The sequence below is a fragment of the Atractosteus spatula genome, chromosome 22 (genome assembly GCF_055471065.1).
Source record: "Atractosteus spatula isolate fAtrSpa1 chromosome 22, fAtrSpa1.hap1, whole genome shotgun sequence".
In the NCBI taxonomy this organism is placed as follows: Eukaryota; Metazoa; Chordata; class Actinopteri; order Semionotiformes; family Lepisosteidae; genus Atractosteus; species Atractosteus spatula.
Window position 1 is genome coordinate 14,700,733 of NC_142727.1, and position 20,112 is coordinate 14,720,844.

At 41.8% G+C, this 20,112-nt stretch overlaps 1 protein-coding gene across 2 annotated transcripts; it reads right to left on the minus strand.

Annotated features, from left to right (window-relative positions):
* Nucleotides 1–510: 510 nt before the first annotated feature.
* LOC148816858 (sacsin-like) lies at nt 511–19,407 on the minus strand. Of its 2 annotated transcripts, none has more exons than XM_088939570.1 (7): nt 18,823–19,407; nt 16,293–16,383; nt 15,140–15,251; nt 14,656–14,802; nt 12,737–14,174; nt 12,265–12,353; nt 511–11,959 (listed from the first exon to the last, which is right to left on the minus strand). In XM_088939570.1, exons 1-7 carry the CDS (start codon nt 18,828–18,830, stop codon nt 1,104–1,106), a joined length of 12,741 nt encoding a protein of 4,246 aa, XP_088795696.1. In that variant the 5' UTR covers nt 18,831–19,407; the 3' UTR covers nt 511–1,103. The 2 variants fall into 2 exon arrangements, with proteins under 2 accessions (XP_088795696.1, XP_088795695.1); XM_088939569.1 differs by lacking the exon at nt 18,823–19,407 and adding an exon at nt 18,484–18,509.
* Between the last annotated feature and the right edge of the window lie 705 nt (nt 19,408–20,112).

The window sequence follows — 20,112 nt, forward strand, 5'->3', positions numbered from 1 at the left end:
CCCAGATGGAGCAGATCTCCGTCCCAGCTGCTTAGACCCTAGAAGAGAGTCTGAGAGTGATATTTCCATTCAGGGACTTAGATCTGCTTACTCAGGACAATAAGAGATAAACAGCTAGAAGGAAGGGAGTTTCTCAGGAGTGCAAAAATATTGGTTTAGTAAATCCAGTACTGTGAGATGAGTCAGAAGTGTGGTGCTAGCTCCGGTACTCTAGATATTTCTCCAGCGACCCTTTTTGTCTTTGTTGTACACTAAGCTCATCAGAAGGGGCTGGAGATACATTTCCCTGTGGTCCAGACTCTGGTTGTAGTGACCAGCCCCCCAGTCAGTTACAGTATCTGAAGAATTCCTGATCTGAGAATTTCTTCATAGCCTCTTAAATGGCCCTGTAGCACAGAGTAATAGCACAGATTGCTGTCACCCCTCTTTTCCTGGATCTTAAACGCTGGCCACTGGGTCTCTATGAAGTACTTTGGGAAAATGCTGGTTAAATAACGACATTCAAAGACAGCATTTTAAGTGATTTATTTCATTAAAGAAAAATAGGACTTACAAACGCCCGTTATAACCATTTCAGTAACACTGAAATTTAATTCAGGAATGCAGCACAAAACAGAAAATAAATCAAAACATATATAAGACTTGCTCAAGCCCCCTTTCAGGAGGAAGGTTTATTTGGTAATGGTCCCAAGACAAAAATGAAACACCTGTTTAAGAGCACTTAAAAAACTAAGTTTGATTACTGTAACTTTAACTTCCTCGTTTACCTTTTGTATGCACAAAATGTGGCCACAATACTAAAGGAAACACCACAATACCAATAATATCCAAACTTTTTTTGACAGTTCAGTTTGACTTTGTCTTTTTTTTTTTGCAGGCTGATTCAAAGGCAGCTCGATTTTAAACGTACAAAAAACAAGAAACAAGAGCAGCAAGAAACTGCAGTGAAACTTCTGGTTAGTACTGGATTTATAAGACTAAAATAATACTAGTAGGTTCTTTTTGATTTAGAAAATAGCCTACTTTTTAAAACTGTTAAATGATTACATTTTCAGACAAAAGTACGCGTCTGTATATTCTCATTCTGGGATACAGAAAGCATTTTAGGAAGAGATGTAATCTTGTATTTTGTCAAGTACGGATCTGCCAAGGGAGAGCGCTTCCTGCTCCTTTTCTGGAGGGAACTGCCCATTAGGAATATTGGGAGCTGTGTGGTAGGTGGGATATTGTGTTTTCTTGTTATCCACACCAAACCCGGTCAGTCTGTACACCAAATCTGAAAGCTCACGGAGACTTTCACTAAACAACGAAACGTTCTGAGCCATACTAGATATGGTTTGGCCCTTGGAGTATCTTCCATCTCTTTTGTATTGTGCAGCTATCAGAGCCTTTTCCACTGCTTGGTGTACTTTAAAAAAGACCCACTCTGTATTTGATTGGCCAGCGTCACTGTCTGCGGAAGAAAGATCATGTTCTGCTTGCTTCAGCCACCTACTAGCTTCGGTTGGGTTGGGCTGGTACCTGCTGTGAAAACTGAAGAAGTCATACTCATGTGACGGATATCTGAAATTGAAATTGGTTTTTCCCTTCTTGTGTTTCGATGCTTCTGCATCCCAGCTAAACCAGTCGTAGCTGTGGTACGTGCTCCCAGCGCTTTTCTGCGAGGACTTACGATTTGCTTTCAGCTGCTGAATATACTTGCAGACTTCTGTGGCAATCTCTGAGTTGTCCGGGTTCTTGTCAGGGTGCCATTTTAAGTAAAGGCGACGGATGGCTTTTTCTCGTTCCTGTTTAGGAAGCTTGGCTATCTTTTCAAAACACTCATCAATTTCTTTTTTGATCTCTTCGATTGACTGTGAAAACTTTCCACTGTGAATATTGCCCATTTCATCTGCTTGGGTTAGTAGCATGAGTTCCCTGCAATTGTTTCTGGTGCCCTTGGTCCTCTTAAACTGATAAATATCATTTTTAGAGACTTTGATGACCTTTTTATCACCTATTTCGATCATGTACCACTCAACTGTCCCATCACTTTCCTCTTGAATGCCTAAGTTTTGAACAATCACTGCATATCGGTATACTCCAGCAGAATCCAAGTATCCAACAAAATCTTCCATTTCAAAAGTGCTGAGGAAGTCCATTTCAAGAAAGTTCAGAAAATCATCTGGAATGACCTCTCCTGGACTGGGCAGATTAAATGTGGCAGTTTCACTCCTGGAAATGTGTATGTCATTTTCCATTAAAACGTTGGGAATATCTTCTGCATCTTCGCAGCAAAGCATCTCAATGAGTATTGGTATTGTTTTATCATTCAGCAGCTCATGAAGCATGACGTTGATTTCTTGAGCAAGGGCCTTTGGTACCTTCAGTATCCTCCTACCCTGGCAGCTATTTTGGTGCTCCACAAAAATATCACACTGATCCTTGTGTTTAGAGATGTAGACTTCCTTTTTCTTTGTACTCCTTTCCAGGAGGGTGGAATTGTAAAACAGACCTGTTACGAGTTTCTCACAGCAAGTGATTTGAATTTCAGAGAAGAGCTCTTTCAGACCATTGCTGGAAATGGCTTGAGGGAGATCACCTTTATACTGCCATTTCAAAGCAGATATCACTCCTTCGCTGAAATTTGCTGATTTCAGCAGATTTTCTAGATGCTGTCTAAATTCACATTGCTCACCAAACTGACAAAATTTCAATGCTGATCTTGCAAGGGCTTCCTCGGTTGTCTCTGAAAGCATCTTAGGACGCATTTCTTCTGGGAGTAGCCTGAGACATTTTCTGATCCGATAAATATCCCATTGAAGGTGACACTCCTTGAGTTTGATTATAATTTTGAACTTTTCCTTCCAGTATGCCACATCACTGCTGGACGTATTCACACAGTCATTATAGTACAGTCTGCCTGACTCGTGTAATTTACCATCCCTAGCTGGAAGGTAGAGACCTTCTGTAGACTGGAAGTGGTGATCTTTTTCTAAACCTTTGAAAAAGTGCTGAACTGCCCTTTTTGAGGCTTTTATTTGGCTTGGCTGCAAGCTGTTCATTATCTTTGAGTCCTCAAAGATTTCTCTCAGCACCCTGGCAAAATGTGATGTTGTAGCCTGAACAGAAACACCCATCTGCTGGAAAAGGTCCTTATAAGGAGCGAGCAGTGGTGAGACTGGGTAGAGATATGGCCTAAAATCATTTTCATTTACTAGTGAAATAACCACTTTGTTTGGCTTCACCAGACGCCTGTTGTTTTCTACCAGAATAATTGGAATGTCTGAAAGAGACCGAGAATCAAATCTGCATTTTTGGAAAAACTGATAAGCTGTTTCTATCACTTTAGCTCTGGTTTGAATAAGTTCTTCTGTTTTGCATTCTGAACCAGCAAGATTCCTAAGATTTTGGAAGACTAAGTCCTGTGGAGGTACGTACAAGGCTCCCGTGTTCTTCAGTATCGCAGAGGTTTGCTGGAAAGGCAGTATAGGCATGGCTGTCCAGACCAGCTCTACATCATCATCTTTCTGTGTAACAAACGATCCTTTCAGGGCAATGAATTGATTATTTCTGACATATGGCGCATGCAAATCACACAGATCCCTTTTAACTTCAAGTGAGTAGACAAACTTGATCGTGGAGAGCTTTTTGCAAAAGTCTGGACTGATTAAATCTTCCTGAAAAAGAAAAATAGTCTTGAGTACAGCATCTACTTTAGGCTTTAGCTCCTTCACTTGAGCTCCTGTCTTAGCATCGCGTTCAATCGAAGTTGCAAAGTGCAGGATATCATCCTGGGATGGAGTGCACCGCATTCCAAGATCTCCAAGCAACTGTTGAAGTAAATATCCAGGCTGTAAATTCTTAAAAAACTCTTGAGGAATAAATTTCTCATTCAAGTTCATGGTTTTGAAAAGAGAGACATTCTTATCATAGAAGAAAGAAGCTTCTCGAAGGTTGCCATGCACATCTCTGATGAACTTCACAGGCTTGAGAGCTGTAATGATCTTGGATTTATTTTTGTCATATTCTATAGGATAACGATGGATAATGTTCAACAACAAGTTTATAGAGCTTAGTTTCTGAGATTCAGATAGGTCCTCTAATTTTTGGAGAATTACCATACTAAAAAACTGCAGGTCTGTTAGAACTTTTATGTCTGAATTTTCAGACAGTTTGTTGTTAATTGAAGTATTCTTTAGAAATATGACCTCACTGTCAATCTCATACAAATCTGGGAAATGTGTCACAGACTCCAAAATGTAGATCTTTTTGAACTTGTCAATGCTCTTGTGTGAACCCTGCATCGTTTGAAAAACTGGCAGTGATTTTAACCTTGTCATGTACATTTGGCTGTCAGTGGTATTCTGTAGTCCATTAAGTAGAAAATCAAGCAGATTGTCGTGCTCAAGTGTGGATAATTCAGTCCACTGTAACCCTTTGCTTTCACTGAGTTTTTTCAATGTTGTCGAAGAGTCAGTGGTGTTTAACACATTTGGCCTAATAACATGAAACATTATGTCATGTGGTAAAATCACACTGTCGAATTTTGCAAAACCAAGTTTGATCAGTAGTTTCCCAATATCTCCATCACGTACCACATTTTCCAGGGCATTAAGAGACACCAAAATGTTACATTTTTCCTTCATATTCGACACAGGCAAAATAGCAAGATCACCAAAGAGAGATTTCAGTTCCAAAAACATTTCTTCTTTTTTGGCTGCATCCGTAGAAGCGGAACAGGGGAACATGGCACCAAAAAACTTCCAAAGCAAGTGTATCCATTTTTCATCCTCTTGCTTTAAAACTGGCCAGGTTTTGCAGTCATCGTCAGAAACGGAGTGTACCAATCTTGCCTTAATATAGCTGACAGAATCTTGAACAGTGAATTTTTTCAGAAATCCAGCTTTTTCTAGTGCTGACATTTCAAAACGGTTACTAATGTTTGCAAATAAATGGTCCATGTCTGGGAACAAATCGTGAAAACTTGAAAGATATTTAGGTTCTGCGAGCAGGAACCGTCTCAGAGTGTCATCTTGTGTTAACAAAAGTGGCAGTCCCTCTAGGTGTTTCACATTCTCTTCAGTAATATCTCTAAGGCAGTAATCTAAAAGAGTACATATTTGCCTTTGGTTTTTGAATAGAGACGTGTTTAAGGGAAGAGCAAGTCTGTCTTGCTGATTCAGCAGAGGATGAGCCATAAGAAACTTCCTCACAGACTGTGGATTCAGTTCTGTGACCCTTGAACCTGCTTTTACAAACTCATTCCATATTGCAGTGAGCTCATCACTTTGTAACACAAACTTCATATTCATTTGTTTCAATACATCTATCAGATCTGAGCTGTATTTTTCAGTCATGAAGTGTGGTTCATCGGTTGTTTCATTCCCAACACTAGACCAGTCAATCGAGATATACTTCTCTCTATAAATGCCTGCTCCTCTTTCTTCCTGTCTAAATATGGGAATAACTTTGTATTTCTTTGCATTAATTGACCGATAGACTCTAGCCACAACTTCATACCAGTCTTTTTGTATCCTGTCAAAATCCTTGGGGAAGATGCAAAACAATGGCTTGAGCTGCTCCTCACAATCCTTCTCATTTCTGAATGTCAGAGGGCGTTCCTTGTCATTAAATAAATGGTCGGCTATGTACAATAGCAGATCGCTGTATAAAGGCGCAAGGAGATTTAGTTTTATGCTTTCATTCCATTCTGTCTTTACATTCTGTCCATCTTCTTTCCAAAGATCCCTCCTGCTACTATTGACAGCAAAGCTCCCATTCACATGCACAGGGAGTCCAGTTTCAACCGGTAGAGGGAGAGAGCAGAACAGTACCCCCTTTGTGAGGGAATTTGCAGATGCAGCAATAGCTCCATGAGGTATTAATTTTTGACGCAGTTTTTCACAGATGTGCTGCGTGGAAGCTTTAATCTCTTTCTCCTCAAATCCCACTTGTTTTGCTAGTATCCACTTTGTCGGACACTTGCCAGTGCAATGAATTTCCACTTCCATAAAAACCTGGAAGGGGTTTATATCAGTCACTTCAGTCTGAAGGTCGGCAATCTCTTGCACTTTATTCAGAAAATCTATCCTCTTTTTCAAATTGTCTTCTGACATTTTCACTTCCACAGAAAAAACTGGTTGCAGCTGTTGTGTTGTGCTGTCAAGGGTCTGAAAGGTAATTTTTGTTATGTTGTTTAAAAACAGCATTAGCCCATCCGGGTCTTCCTCCAAGGTCTTAATCAGACATCTCATGTCTTCTTCAGTTACAGCCTCTTTTTTTATGTCTGAATTCCTTGCCATTTCCTCAGTTCGTAGCGGAATCCGAAACATGGTACCCTTCTCAAGCTCATAAAAAGAGGGGAGGTAAGCGTTGTACACGTCTGGAAATGTGCTTTTGAAGGACTTCGTAATGGCAAATTCTCCTCCTGGATCTCTCTCTGTAGCCATCTTCAAGTAGGAGATGTGAGGATCAAAGACGCACAAACGACTGTCTCCAGAAATAAAAGATGGGCAATCAGTTAGATGATAGACAGAATTGAATCCCAAGCCGAATTTCCCAGTTTTCTCCACATTTTTGGCCTTTCCTCCTTCCCCCAGTTCCTGGATTCCTTTCACATCAACTTCTGTAAACTTTTTATTGTTGTAGACACAAAGAGAAGGCCCTTGCACTTCAGCCCACTCGTCTCCAAAGATCTTCTCCACAGGGTGCTGTCTTTGGTCCCAAATGAAATGAATTTCAGTTGCCTTTGCATCATCGGCATTCTGGATTAATTCTTTTAGTATGTCTTTGTTTGATGGGTATTCCTTGATAATGTTCTGAAGTCTCTTGGTTAGCTTTTCATGTGCCCCAAATGACTTTACCCAGCGTGAAAGCTCACACACCCTTAAGTCAGCCAGTGCTTTGTGTTTTGTGGTGGGAATGCCAAGGTTAACAGCGATCTCACGGGGTATACGACTGTGACAAAGAACTATATCCTCATCCAGCTTGAGCCAGGCTGAGTCATTGAACTGAAGCTTGTCGGATGATTGCAGGACATTTTTTTGGTCAGGTAGCATGAGGCTCTGGACATCATAGGAATCAAAATCCAACTCTTCGACAAGCCCTCCAAGGCCTGTATTGATAACTCTCAGACAGAGTTCAAAATCATGCTTCTGAAGAGCACTTTTTCCGTACTTCTGTGACAGCCTCTGAAGTATATTGGAGTAGTCCGAGAAGTGGAAATTCTCCTTTATACCAACAGTGCTCCAGAGCTCATCAAATTCCTTGTATTCAATAGGGAGCTTGTAAAGATATGGTGTGGCATCAAATGGGATGAGGTGTGCTACCTCATTTGTCTTCACAAATTTTCCATCAATGTAAATAAAAGGAAATGTCAGATTTGCTGCAAGAATTTTCTTGGTATTGTTTGTTTGTGATTTAAGAGACTCACAAAGGTAACTATAACATTTTTTAGCAATCTGCTCAGTTTCAGTCTTCTGAATCCTGTCCTGAAATAAGAAAGCCTTTTTGAGTTGTGACAAAACCTTCTCAGTTGGTGGCTTTTTATTCAACCCCAAAACATTGGAGGCCTCTGAAGACAGTTTGAAATCCGAATCAAGCTGATTTTTTGCAAATATTGGATCAGTCATATTGACAAGCCATTTGCATTTTGTTTTGTACACCATTTTGGCTGGCATGAGGCACACATTTTCTTCAACAATGTTTTCTGGAGAGTAGGGAGGAACTGCAGGAAGGAAGGCAATATTCTGAATTTTCTCTTGGTCCGCATTATTAATTTTTAAATCGCTGAGGAAAGTTAAGATGCTCTGTATCCTCTTGCACGCTTTACCCTTATCCTGGTGCCACAAATATTGAACAGTTTCTGCTCTCTGTATTAGCTCAGACACAGAGATTTGGTCCTTAACCATCCCAAGAGCTTCTAGTCTTGTCAGTCTGTCTGGGTGAAGAAAATCCTTCTGTGAGCCAGTAGGGATTCTACCTTCTTCGCTCTCAAACAAGCTAGCAACCTTTCCTTTGGGATGGATGAGGTTACCAATGAATTCCAGTCCTAGAGTTCCACTTTTGCTTGTTGGAATGCAGGCAGTTGTTTTTAGCAAATCATCAATGTCTGGATTTCTCATATCAATTGCATGCAAGACAAAACTGTTCCTTGTTGTCACATCCATGCGTTCAAGGTTGCCAAATATTACTTCACTATAAAACTGTTTCCAGTTATAGGTACGCTTCTCAATTACGTCAGAGCATCCACTTTCCGCAAATCCTTTCCTCACCCACTCTGGCAAAAGGATGGGCAGAAGCGGCTGCTGCAGTCTGCGGGAGAATTCTGCGGCAGCTCCCTTCCCGATGATCTTGTGTCTTGCAATTTCAGGATCCAGGAAGCGTGCGTTTTCAATGGAGCACCACTGATCTCCATTACTCAGAAGTCTCAAAGGTCTGCCGCAGAAGCCCTTTGCCACGGCCTGGTAGAATGTTTCTGCAGTGACCCTGAAGGGCTCCAAAACTTTGTCCATGTTGGGCCAGAATGAGTAATAGTCATAGTCCACAAGCTTGTGATCCTGAGACATCTTCTGTAACTGCAGCAATACGGTTATATAGGCTGCTGTAACTGTATCCTGCAGCAGGGCCCTATTCCACTCTCCCTTCATCCCAGTATTCCAGAGGTTCTTCCTGTTTGAAGTGACACAAAAGAAGCCATTTATGTGAACAGGGAGTCCCGAATGAATGGCCAGAGGAAGAAAACAGAATACTTGACCCACAGTAGCATCCGAGTTGGGTTTCCACTTGTCATTTTCTGGGCTTCTGCTAAGGGGAACAGCGACACTACCAAGAGGAAGGGCAAAGGGCTGCGTCTGTGTGGGATCACACACCATGTTCAAAGCTCTGCCTGTCCCAAAACAGGAATAAACCAGCCAGTACTGTGAAACCTTCACGGTGTTCGGATCATCCAGCGTGATTTCCTTGACAACTAGTATGTTCACATCTGTAATGCCTCTGCATTTTACTTTGAATTCTTCCAGTCTCCTTAAAGAGGCCTGCTGCAGCTGTCTCATCTGGATGTCTCCAGACACCTCAAAGCCACAGACATTGCTGCTGGTGAGGGTGAGAAGCGTAGAGGTCTCACTGTGGTTCTTTGTGCTTGATGTTGGGGATAGCACGTTCATGCTCACGTTTTGCACCCTCTTTAGAAAAAGAAGCATGTGTTCACAGTTTTCTCTGAAAGTCCTGACTAAAGTCGATATTCTGTCCTCGTCGTAGATTTTTGTGCTTATCTCTGATCTCTGAGCCTCAGCTGCTGTTCTGAATGGCAGTTTAATCAGTGTCCCCTTGTATTGAAAAGGATGATCACTTATGTTGCAGCCAAATATGTTCTGATACGGCTCAAACTGACCGGGAAATCTCACAAGCAGACGGTTCTGTTTAGAAAGATCAAGTTTGATACCAGGGTTAGACTTGCTTTGAATGTGCTTTTTCAGATGTGTGACATTTGGGTCAAAGATAATGAGAGTTGTTCCACTCAAAATTGAGGGGATGTCAGTGATGTGATATACTGCATTAAACCCCAATCCAAACTTGCCAATCTTTTCAACCTGAGTTTCCTTGGAGGCTGATCCCAATCTTGTTATATTTTCAAAGTCTTCCTCTGTAAATACCTCATTGTTGTATGACCAGAGGGCTGGGCCGTGACAGGAAGACATGCCAGGATCGATGAGATTCTCTGCCAGCTCTTCGTTTTGTCTCATGTCTACCAAAAAGCCGCAGACTGTGGCTTTAGCATCCTCGGCATTCTGAATGAGCTCTTTGAAGAGGTCACTTTCCTCGTCGTATTCTTTGAGAATGTTCTTTATTCTGAGGGGTATCGGTTCAGTTTGCCCATACTGTTCTATGCCTATAAATTCCGGCTTCAACACCCTTGTGCTGAGAAACGGGACATTAAAATAGTCAGCTGTGGCGCGAGATACTTCTTTGTGGACCACATAATACTCGCCTTCGTCTTCACAAAGGTCTTCTAATGCTTCAGACGTAATGTCAGGAAACAGGGCTTTGTATAAAGGCTGTAAGCAGAACCCGTTTTCCTTTGTGTGGTTGTGTACTGGAACCGGCAGATTTTTTTCACATCCCAGCTGCCGGAAGTCTTGACGTGATGTTCGCATCCACTCAAGGACTGAAATCGCAAACTTGAGCTCCACAGGGCCTGCACTGACAGCGTGAGAATCGATGTTGTTTTTCAGGTCGGAAAGTAGGTCCACTATTTCCTTTGGGGACAAAGATGATTTGATGCCACACTTCATCAGCAAACTACCGTACTTTTTAGATAGCTCATCGGGAACTTTCTGAATACAGTAGCTCAAATCTAGCTCTTTGGGATAGTCCAGAACAATTTCTTTGGGATTTGAAAATCCACTTCCATTCCAAATTGGGCAGCCTTGTAAAAGACTCGTGAAGTCGCTGAGATTCTCCTGAACATGAGTGTATATGGCTTTAACTTTGGTCTCAATCACATCAGGGTCTGTCAGCTCAAAGGTTTCAGCGAGTTTTTTTAGGTTTTCAATCACTTTTTCTGCTGGAGGTGGCTTAGTGATTTCCAGATATTGAGATGCCTTTTGGTTAAATTTGTTAGTAAGTGGCATAACTAACTCAACCAGATGTCCCAGTTTTGAATGCTTCAGTTCTTGTGGTTTGTACCATTTGCACTGTTTCTTGCCAGCTGATTTTTCTGCACACACCCAGGGTACGGAGCGGAGGGTTTTCAGCTGACTTTCTGAAAATGTGGAGAGAATGTCTGTCTCGTTGCAAATTTTAACTAGCGATTCAGATTTTCTGAAAGCTTGAGTATTATTTTCTTTCTCCAATTCTTGGGCAGCTGCCAAGAATTCTTCCGGCAGGATGCTGTCAAGCGAAGACCGCAAACCCAAAATCCGCAGCGTCTTCAGAATGGATTTCTCGGCAAAAGGCTTTTGAGGGAAAAGGTCTTTGCTAAACAGCTCTTTTAGTATGTCCTCTTCTGGATCAAACAGAGCTGCTGGCTCCACCCAAGTTCCCCCTTTGTTCAAGAATCTCAGGGTTTTGCACTTCTTTTGGATGACGCTACTTTGGTTATAAAGTAGGCCGTAATTTTTCAAAACCCACTTCATCATTTTTTCGATGTTGTGATATTCCACATAGCGTCTGCTTTCAATGCCTGACACAATCTGCAGGGCCACATCAGCTGAGCTCAGAAGTCTGACTTTGAGGAGCCCAAAAAGTATCTGGTCGTACTCCGCAACACACTTGAGAACCGTCTCAGGCAAGACTAGGTCATCAGGAATCCTAGGAATGGTTTCGTATTTTATTGCGGCAAAAGATTTGGCTTCAACAAGGCCTTGCCCAGAAGATGTGAGGGAGGGCGTTTTCTGAAAAATTGGTAGCTCAGAAATGAACTGTGATTCTTTTTCTGTCAGATGGGTTGCTTTGGAAAGAAAGCACCTGAGCTTGTTTTTTTCTTCAACCGTCAGGCAGTTAAGTTTCTTTTTAACATCCGTTTCACCAATGTGGGACAGAATTTTTAACACATTGCCTACAGAGGGGTAGAGGACGTAGGAATTCAGGTGCTGATGGACTAAAAAGTCATTGAGCTGTTTGATCACAGTGCCCCCAAGCTTCTCAATGATTTTAACCATTTGCTCTTTCAGAACATAATCATTTAGACTCTGAAAAACTAAGGTTGTGCACCTCGTCAGGCGTACCAGTTTCACAGTGTCCCCAGCATTTGACAGGCGTTCCAGTGGTATAAGTGGCAGGCCTTCAAAGGGCTGGAGGTCTCCACAGTGTTTAGTGATGAAATTCCATAGCTTTGAAAGCCACTTAGCTGGAGGATGTGAGGGATTTCTCTTGTTCCAGATGACGTGGTCAGACCCAGCAGTCCAGTCCCTTGGAAGGGACTCTCGCATGCATTTTATAACCTCCTTGGCATTCAGATGATAGATGTTGAAGATGTCTGTCATAAAAAAATACATACGGTGATACGAGGTATTTCAAACACTTTTTACATTAGTATAAAACTGACAGCATTAAAACAGGAGTACTCTGCTCTCGCCCTCCTGCACCCAGACGGTTTTCTGTTTTTTATTGCTCTGGGGGATCTTAAATACACAGTTGGAATCATAATTATTTCAAGAGGAAGAATACAGTCTATTTGCAGGTGGGTGGTGGTCATTGAGAAAGTGTGGAAGGGACAGTTTATTAAAATGTAGACTTCCTATCAGAAAAACTGAGACTTAATGTAAAGAAAGAGGAACTTACTTTTTGAAGCCAGCTGACATAACAAATCATTGAGACCTGGTCTCAGGTTTTTAGGAAGAAAGTTATTTTCCAGTCCAGGTAGCAGAGTCCTGTATGAATATGACAAAAACCTTTATTAACCTTCTCACCACAAATAACGTTTTCAAAAGAATGGAAATAAAGATTCTACATAATATAAAGATTTGGAGTTCAAGATACACCAGGTGGAAATAAAAACAACATTGGAATATTAATGCCTCTTAGTATGTGTTACGATTTTAAGAATCATTCCTGTAAGTAACAGCTTCTGTAACTTTCCCTAAACTTTTGGTTTTACTGCAAAATAAGTTTTCTTAACATCCTGATCTTCCAAAGACAGATGACAGATGGAAACCTGAGGAGATAATGGAATACATTCATACTAGTTTTGAAATAAAACCCATACCAGTTATCAACATCACATTACACAATTGAAAGTTAATCTCCAAATTACCGTGGAAACTCCTTGCTGTCGATGAAAACATTTTCACCTCTACCAGAGGGGAGAAAGCTCGTGAATGATCCGTCATTAAGAGGCAGGAGTTGAAGGCCTTCCAGGCCTTGGTGATAATTTCCCTTCAGATTAAATTCAAGCAGCAAAATCCTTTGTCCACCAGGTATAGAACTTAGATCACAAGATCTTAGAAGTCTGCACAGAAACTCTGGTGTTCCCTGAGTAAGCCGCCCCTGTAAAACAGACTTCAGAGAGTTATAGACATGGTCTGGGACTCTGACTAACGGCTCCCGTTGGGAAAGCAGAAGGTGTTCCACAGCTCCCATTATAATGTGATCTTCGCAGGACAGTGGAAAAACAGCTTCTGTTGGCCTAAGCCAGTCGGTGTTGCTGTTGGCCGAGCAAAGCACTTTGTATTCCGATAACAGTCTGGTAACCATTCTCCCTATTTTCTGCCAGCGGTCCTGAGTGACCAAACTGTCCATGTCAGGCCAGAGATTGTAGGTCAACCTTGACTTCATGGGTGTGTTTCCAGTCACGGCCAAGTCAATGGCGCAGAGAATGGTCTGGCAATATGCTGGAGGAAGGAGCTGGTTGACAAGTATTTCATTCCACTGGGCAGCTTCATCATGCTGCTGGTCTTTCTCAAGCCATTTGATTTCACGCCGGTTGTCCGTGAGCCCGAAGCAAGCGTTGACATGGACTGGCAGGCCGGTAGTGTTGGTGTCATTGTCAGGAAGAGGCAGAAAGCAGCTCAAGCGGCCCTTAAGTCTTTCAGCAGTGTCGGTCAAAGGGAAGGCAAGCCCAATACAGGGGCGATATTTTAATTTTTCAGCTAGTCTGTCCAGACTGCTGTTCTGGTCATTCCTTGCTGTAAACGAGGAAACAAGCCACATACGTCTGTTTGCCTCTAAATTAAGGTCCTGGCTCGATATGACTTTTAATCCACAGGAAGCTTCTGCCTCTGAAAGGAGACTGAGCTCTTCACCTCTTATGTGCACCTGACCCTCTCTGTCACACGAAGCTTTGACATTGAGGTGGTTTGTAACTTTGCCATCTGGGCTGATGTGCATCAGGGAAATGGAGATTACATTTTTGAGAAAAAGGAGGCTCATCTCTGCATCTCCCTTGAATGACCTGAAGAGGTCAAAGACCTTTTCCCGGTCATACAGGGTGTCAGAAATTTGTGAAGCCTCAGTCCTCAGTGGAAACCGGAACAGGGTCCCCTTGAAGGTCTCCCCAAGAAGTAGGTCAGCCCAGGAGGTCTGCTTAGATATTTCTTCCAAGGCCTTCCTCAGTGGTTCAAACTGATCTGGGTGATCACATAGCTGTTTTCTGTCTAGTTCATCTTCCAAAGACCACCATCCTCCTTCCTCTAGATAGACCTCCTGTGGGTCCAGAACGCCAATACTGGTGCCACTGAAGATCCAAGGAAGATCTAAAACAAAGACAAATTATATCGTTAGCCTCACATACTGAGGAAAACGAGAAACTGAAATCCTTCTGGGTAACCAGCATGCGTACCAAGGATAAAAAATTAACCAGCATTTTTTAATGAAATTGGAAGAAAAAAGACAACTAAAGAACAGATGTGGCAGTAAGAGTGATTCATTGTAGGATAATTTCAAAAGAATCTTCCTCGACTACATACAGTACTATGTTAGGTATACTTGCTCAGGTTCATGTTATAGGACACTCAAACTACTGTCGTGGAAGAACGGAAGTCAATCTGGTGTTCTTGAAAAGGACGGTCATACTCTTTACTTTATCTACACGCGTTCTGACCACCTTACCTATAATTTTACCTGCACACAATCCTGTCTCTCCTCTCTCTTTCACACCGAATTGAAAACATTGAGCAATTTTTACTTCTCTGCCAGTCATCAGGAAACACTCCTTTCTAATTTATTAAATTTTACCTGTGATGTGATAGATGGAGTGGAACCCAATCCCAAACCTCCCAATCTTATGTGGGTCTTCTTTCTTCACACTTTGGCCAGCGGCTACTATTCCACCCCAGTCTTCCTCAGTGAACACTGCATTGTTATATGCCAGTAGTGCAGGTCCTGTAAGATAAACCGCATTGGAGCAGCTGACTAGAGTATTGTACAGTATCTAGCAACCTGCATCATTCTTCTTGGTAAGGGCTGGGTCCCGTGTTCCAGGGGAAAAATATGACACATCCAAATCAGATAATTATCTTTATGAATGTTGAAGCAGCAGTACGCTTCGTAAGTGTCAGATTGATACATACGTGTGTGTAAGTAAGAGAGGCATTAAAAACACAACACATGCCATTGATTCTGATACGCATTTGGTGCATTTTAATGCCTTTCAGCGAGCGTGCAGTGTATTTGTTACTGCCTATCATATGCATTTATTAAAAATGAACTTTGTTCCTACCTTGGAAATTGCAGAGTGTGCTGTCCCAAAGATTCTCACAGGGGTAATCCCTTTCGTCATACACAAAAATGACTTCTGTGGCTTTTGCATCATCTGCATTTTGAATAAGCTCCTATTAAAAAAAAAAACATTAATAAAACCGAATGATTCAGCATTTTAATTAGCAAACGTTCTGACAAGGAGACGTATCTTTGCGGTCACAGATATAAGCTTTAGACATACAGTACGTATATGAAGATATATTGTTAAGCATTTCTACTGAGTAAGTAGATGTGGTGTTTCATCTTAAACGTGGACGGATTATTGTTTTGCAGAAATTATATAAAATCCCTGTGTAATTATTTAAATTTCCCTTGAGAAAAATGACATATTTTTTTCCAAATTTTATAAGGGGGAAAACAATTAGAAACATGTAGGCTGTAACAGGAAAAGAGCTTCCAGGTACTGAGAGAATGAGGTGTTTGTGTATAAGAACATAAGGAAGGCTGCAACTAGGAAGATCAGTTGGCCCATCTTGCTCACTTGGTAGTTAAGTACTTACGTGAACCTAAAATATAATCTAGAGGAACTTGCTACAAGCTATGTGGTTTCTTGAGAAGAAATAACAAAGGATGCTGTACTGAGGGGCTTCACAGATACTGTGGTAGGTCATTTGCCAGGCCTTGGGTGAACAAGCTGAGTGACAAAAGTGTTTGCTGCTCCAAGGCGGACTGGGGGAGAGGTGTTGCTTGGAAAAGCAGCAGCCAGTAGCAGTTCTCCTCTTTGCTGGGTCAGAGCAAATCATCTGAACCAACAGAGCTAGGCAGTTTGTGTCAAACACACGTCCCTATTACTAAGAAAAGAAGCACCTGTTGTTTCCAGCTGAAATGTACTCAATTATATTCTAATTTAAGGAAACCAAGTCATTTCTGACTGGTATGTAGGACATATGAGAGGTTAACATGTAAAGATACATTAAGACAAGAGAAAACTAAGTAAGAGGAATGCCTTTATCAGTGATAAGTGACGGGAGGCTTTGGATCAGTAAGCTACTGTGAAGCACCGCTGCGGCACTTTACAGTATACTAACAACCGAACAAGCAAGACGAGTCAACGACCACCTCTCCATTCTTGCACCTCTGGCATTAAATCAGTCTTGTGTCTCCCTCCTCACCTTAAGGATCTGTCCCCCATCTGGGTACCTGCGAAGGACGTCCTTCAGGTACTCAATAAAAGGAGGGGCTCTTGCCCTGAACGTCCTCTTTCTGTTAAGAAGACAAAGATTTCAGGTAAAAACAGAATTAATTTCACCTTTCACGTGACCTTAATAGTCACCTGACATTAGCTGTAACATGTGAAAAGGCCTTGATTCCTGTCACGCCCTCTGTAGCCAGAGGGCGCTCCTTCTCTGTCCTGTCTCTAGTTTCCGGTCTGCTGTCCTTCCTGTCCCTCTCTTTCCCTTGGGCTATATATTTCCGGGTCTTGCTCTCTGTCCTCGCTCAGCATTGACGTTCGGATGTCCTGAGACCCGCCTAGCACCAGGGCGCCCCACGTCCGCTCCCTGAGGGCATAGGTTTCTATACGGCATTCCTGAACTCTTTGCACTATGAGCCCGGGCCTTTTTCCCGTCTCGCCGCTTCGCATATGGGTCTTTTTCCGCTCTCCTGCTCCCCACGGTTAGTCCCTTTGGACGTCCGTGACAATTCCTACTGTACATTGTTTCTTTTGTATACAAGGAACTAAACGAGTTGATCCTGAAGGCTGACAAAGCACTGGTGAAAAATGAGAGAGGCTCCTGTTTTCTAAAAAATACCTTTGCATGTTACCTTTTCGGTAAACGGTGCTTGAATGTTAACTGATTGAGATCAGCCTGCTTGACAGGATTTATGGGATGACTTGGCACTAAAGAAAAACTCAGTAATGCCAGACGTTACCCTGTTTGTAAAAAGCTCCATCACTTAAAAATGAGTCATTCTTTATAAGCCTTCTCTAGCTTCTTGATGCTAGAGGAATATTATATATTATTATACAAAGGGATATTACATATTTTGCTTTTTGTGTGTGATTGTGCTTGCAATTTGAACACACACTGAAACTCAGTGCAACACAGGACGTATCACATCATTTCCTCACGCTTACGTACTGGTGACACTTCAGACATGCCTATTGACCTGTCTGGACTGTGGGAGGAACCCGGAGGGCTTGGAGAGGACCCAGGCAACCGCAGGCACAACATGCGAACTCCACACAGAAGGCACCCCGGGCTGGAATCCAGATTAGGACCCGGCAGGTGGGAAGCAGCTGTACTACCTGTCATGTGACTGAGCTTGTATTCCTGTTAAACTGCACGTTGCCTTGGATAGTGTGCCTGGCAGACAACACTTCTACCACCAATCATTTCTATTCTCATTATATGGACATGAGCTATCTGCAGAGCAGCTGAAGGAACATGGGAAAGGAACAGAAATCAAAGGGTTATTGTGTAGGAAGCTCTTTAAGGTTACTGCCTGCTGAATAAGGAGACAGTCAGTCCACTGAGCACTGCAGAATTCCTCGACACCTCTCTGTAAACATCTTATAAAGCAGAGCAAAAGGCAATAATGAAGGCAGTATAGACTGGCAGAATATTTCTTAATGCTGGTCATTTTTATCTCCATTTCTTTAATTACATTTGCACAGTTCACCTACTTAAGACTCAAGTCCGCTGAATATTTAAAGGCAAGGTAAACCCTGCATGGTATTTTAAATACAATATTTCGGACGGATTTTAATCTTGCGTTTTGCGTTGTGTTCATTGTGTTTTGCAATACAATATTAACCTCAGAGTAACTCGTAAAACTACTGAACCATCTAAAAGCAGGCATACAAATACTTCGAACTGTTACAGGCAACAAAAGAAAATGAGCTCTTGCAGTTTTTCTTTAGCTAAAGACAAAGTCCTCATCTGAGAGACCTTTGCAAACTGTCATTTGAACGGGAATGTGCCGACTCTAGACAGTGACGAGATTATCGCCATATTCAATTCCAAGCCCGAAGCCTGCGTCTGGTCCAGAAGGCCAAAACCTCACCACAGAGGAAGGACTGATTGGTTTTGTGTGTGTGTGTGTGAGACCGTATGTACAGTATATATAAGGTTCCGCTAATTCAGCTGTTTGATTATACCGCTTGAGGATTGGATTGTGAATTGGAGGTGGGGGGTGCCCCTATGCCGGCAGGAGGGTCAGTTATTTTGTACGTTTTTATAGTTTAATTTTTCGCAAAGCAGCGTCACACACGCGGTGTTATTACACTATTTGACATCTAAACGTTGCTGGTGGAAGGGGAATGATGAACTTGGACGCTGAATAACAAGTGCTATTCCCTACTTGCATATCATACTGTATATTGGTTGAGACCAACAAAGTTTCGTTTCCTCTTGACGTTTAAGTTTCGTTTCTCGAGCTCTTCTGCACGTCATTCCTGCGGCTGGGGGCTGCAATTTAAACGCAACGTTTATACTCTGAAGTAAAATAGAGAATTAGGTCGTTTGAAGCGGACGAAGTATTGTACAGCATGAATAAAAAATACTCTTAAAACGGCAATAATTAAAAACGGCAATAAAGTGGCCACCCACTTTTGCAGTCTCACCCAAAAATCAATGCCTACGCCACACCCCTGTACCATATACAATTCTTATTATAATTTATAAGTTAAAGCAGACTTACCGAGGCATCGCTGCCGGAAGATTTTGGAGAACAGACGTCTCTTATTAATTCATCTTTCTTCGCCAGCAAAGGGAGATCTGGCGCACCCTTAAAGAACAGTCTAAAAAAAATTCAGTTAAATGAATCGTTAACAACAGGAAAAACACTGTACATCGGTGCTTGATTGTAATGTTAAAGGAACAGTCTTTAATCTGAGTACTAAGATATTTGATTATTAGAACTTTAAATTAACTTCATTTTCTGTTTCTAATAAAGCATGAGGACTGCATCCCTCATTGTGAATATGACCCAGACGTATTCTGCACTCCACACTTAATTGTTCGCCGTCACTGCTCTGAAAATGCTGCTTCACATCGTCCTGGGTTGTGCTGTGCAAATCTGAGATCGCATTTGGTTTTTATATCCGAACTCAAATCTACTCCCACGTCACAACAGGAAAAAGCCCATCTTGCTTCTTTCGTTATCGCCGATGTGTGCTTCTTAAATCAATTAATTATTGCCGTTTTAAGAGTATTTTTTATTCATGCTGTACAATACTTCGTCCGCTTCAAACGACCTAATTCTCTATTTTACTTCAGAGTATAAACGTTGCGTTTAAATTGCAGCCCCCAGCCGCAGGAATGACGTGCAGAAGAGCTCGAGAAACGAAACTTAAACGTCAAGAGGAAACGAAACTTTGTTGGTCTCAACCAATATACAGTATGATATGCAAGTAGGGAATAGCACTTGTTATTCAGCGTCCAAGTTCATCATTCCCCTTCCACCAGCAACGTTTAGATGTCAAATAGTGTAATAACACCGCGTGTGTGACGCTGCTTTGCGAAAAATTAAACTGTATAAAAACGTACAAAATCTCCTTTACCTTTGAATATTCCTCAAGAGCAGGTCTAATTTACAACACTTTTAGGAGGCAGGGGCTGCATATTTGTATTATGTTGGTCTTGTTATTCCTGTTCCCCTTGAAACAATGTAGTTTAATATGTTTCTGATAACGTCTCACGCTAGGACTCGTGTATACCGTAGGTTTCCTTCATTGATGCACAGCGAACAACCAGGAAGTAAAGTACCGCACGTTACATACAGTATACAACGTGTTCCAGATTCAGGTGTGATCTTTTCTCATTTTTGTTGTCACATTTTTACTTAGAAATTCAATATTGCTTCACAAAAGCTACTTTAAAAATAAAACCACGGGGGTGCCGTCAAGGAAAAAAAATACTGATTTGGAAATATATACTTTCGTAGACATACAGGCAATATACAGTGCAATATTAACAAAAAAAACCTTTG

Coding starts and splice junctions, on each gene's coding strand:
- LOC148816858 (XM_088939569.1), bottom strand. Junction 15,252..16,292: donor ATGGGGGACAGATCCTTAAG/GTGAGGAGGGAG, acceptor TTTTTTTAATAG/GAGCTTATTCAAAATGCAGA. Junction 12,354..12,736: donor GACAGCAAGGAGTTTCCACG/GTAATTTGGAGA, acceptor ATATTCATACAG/GACTCTGCTACCTGGACTGG.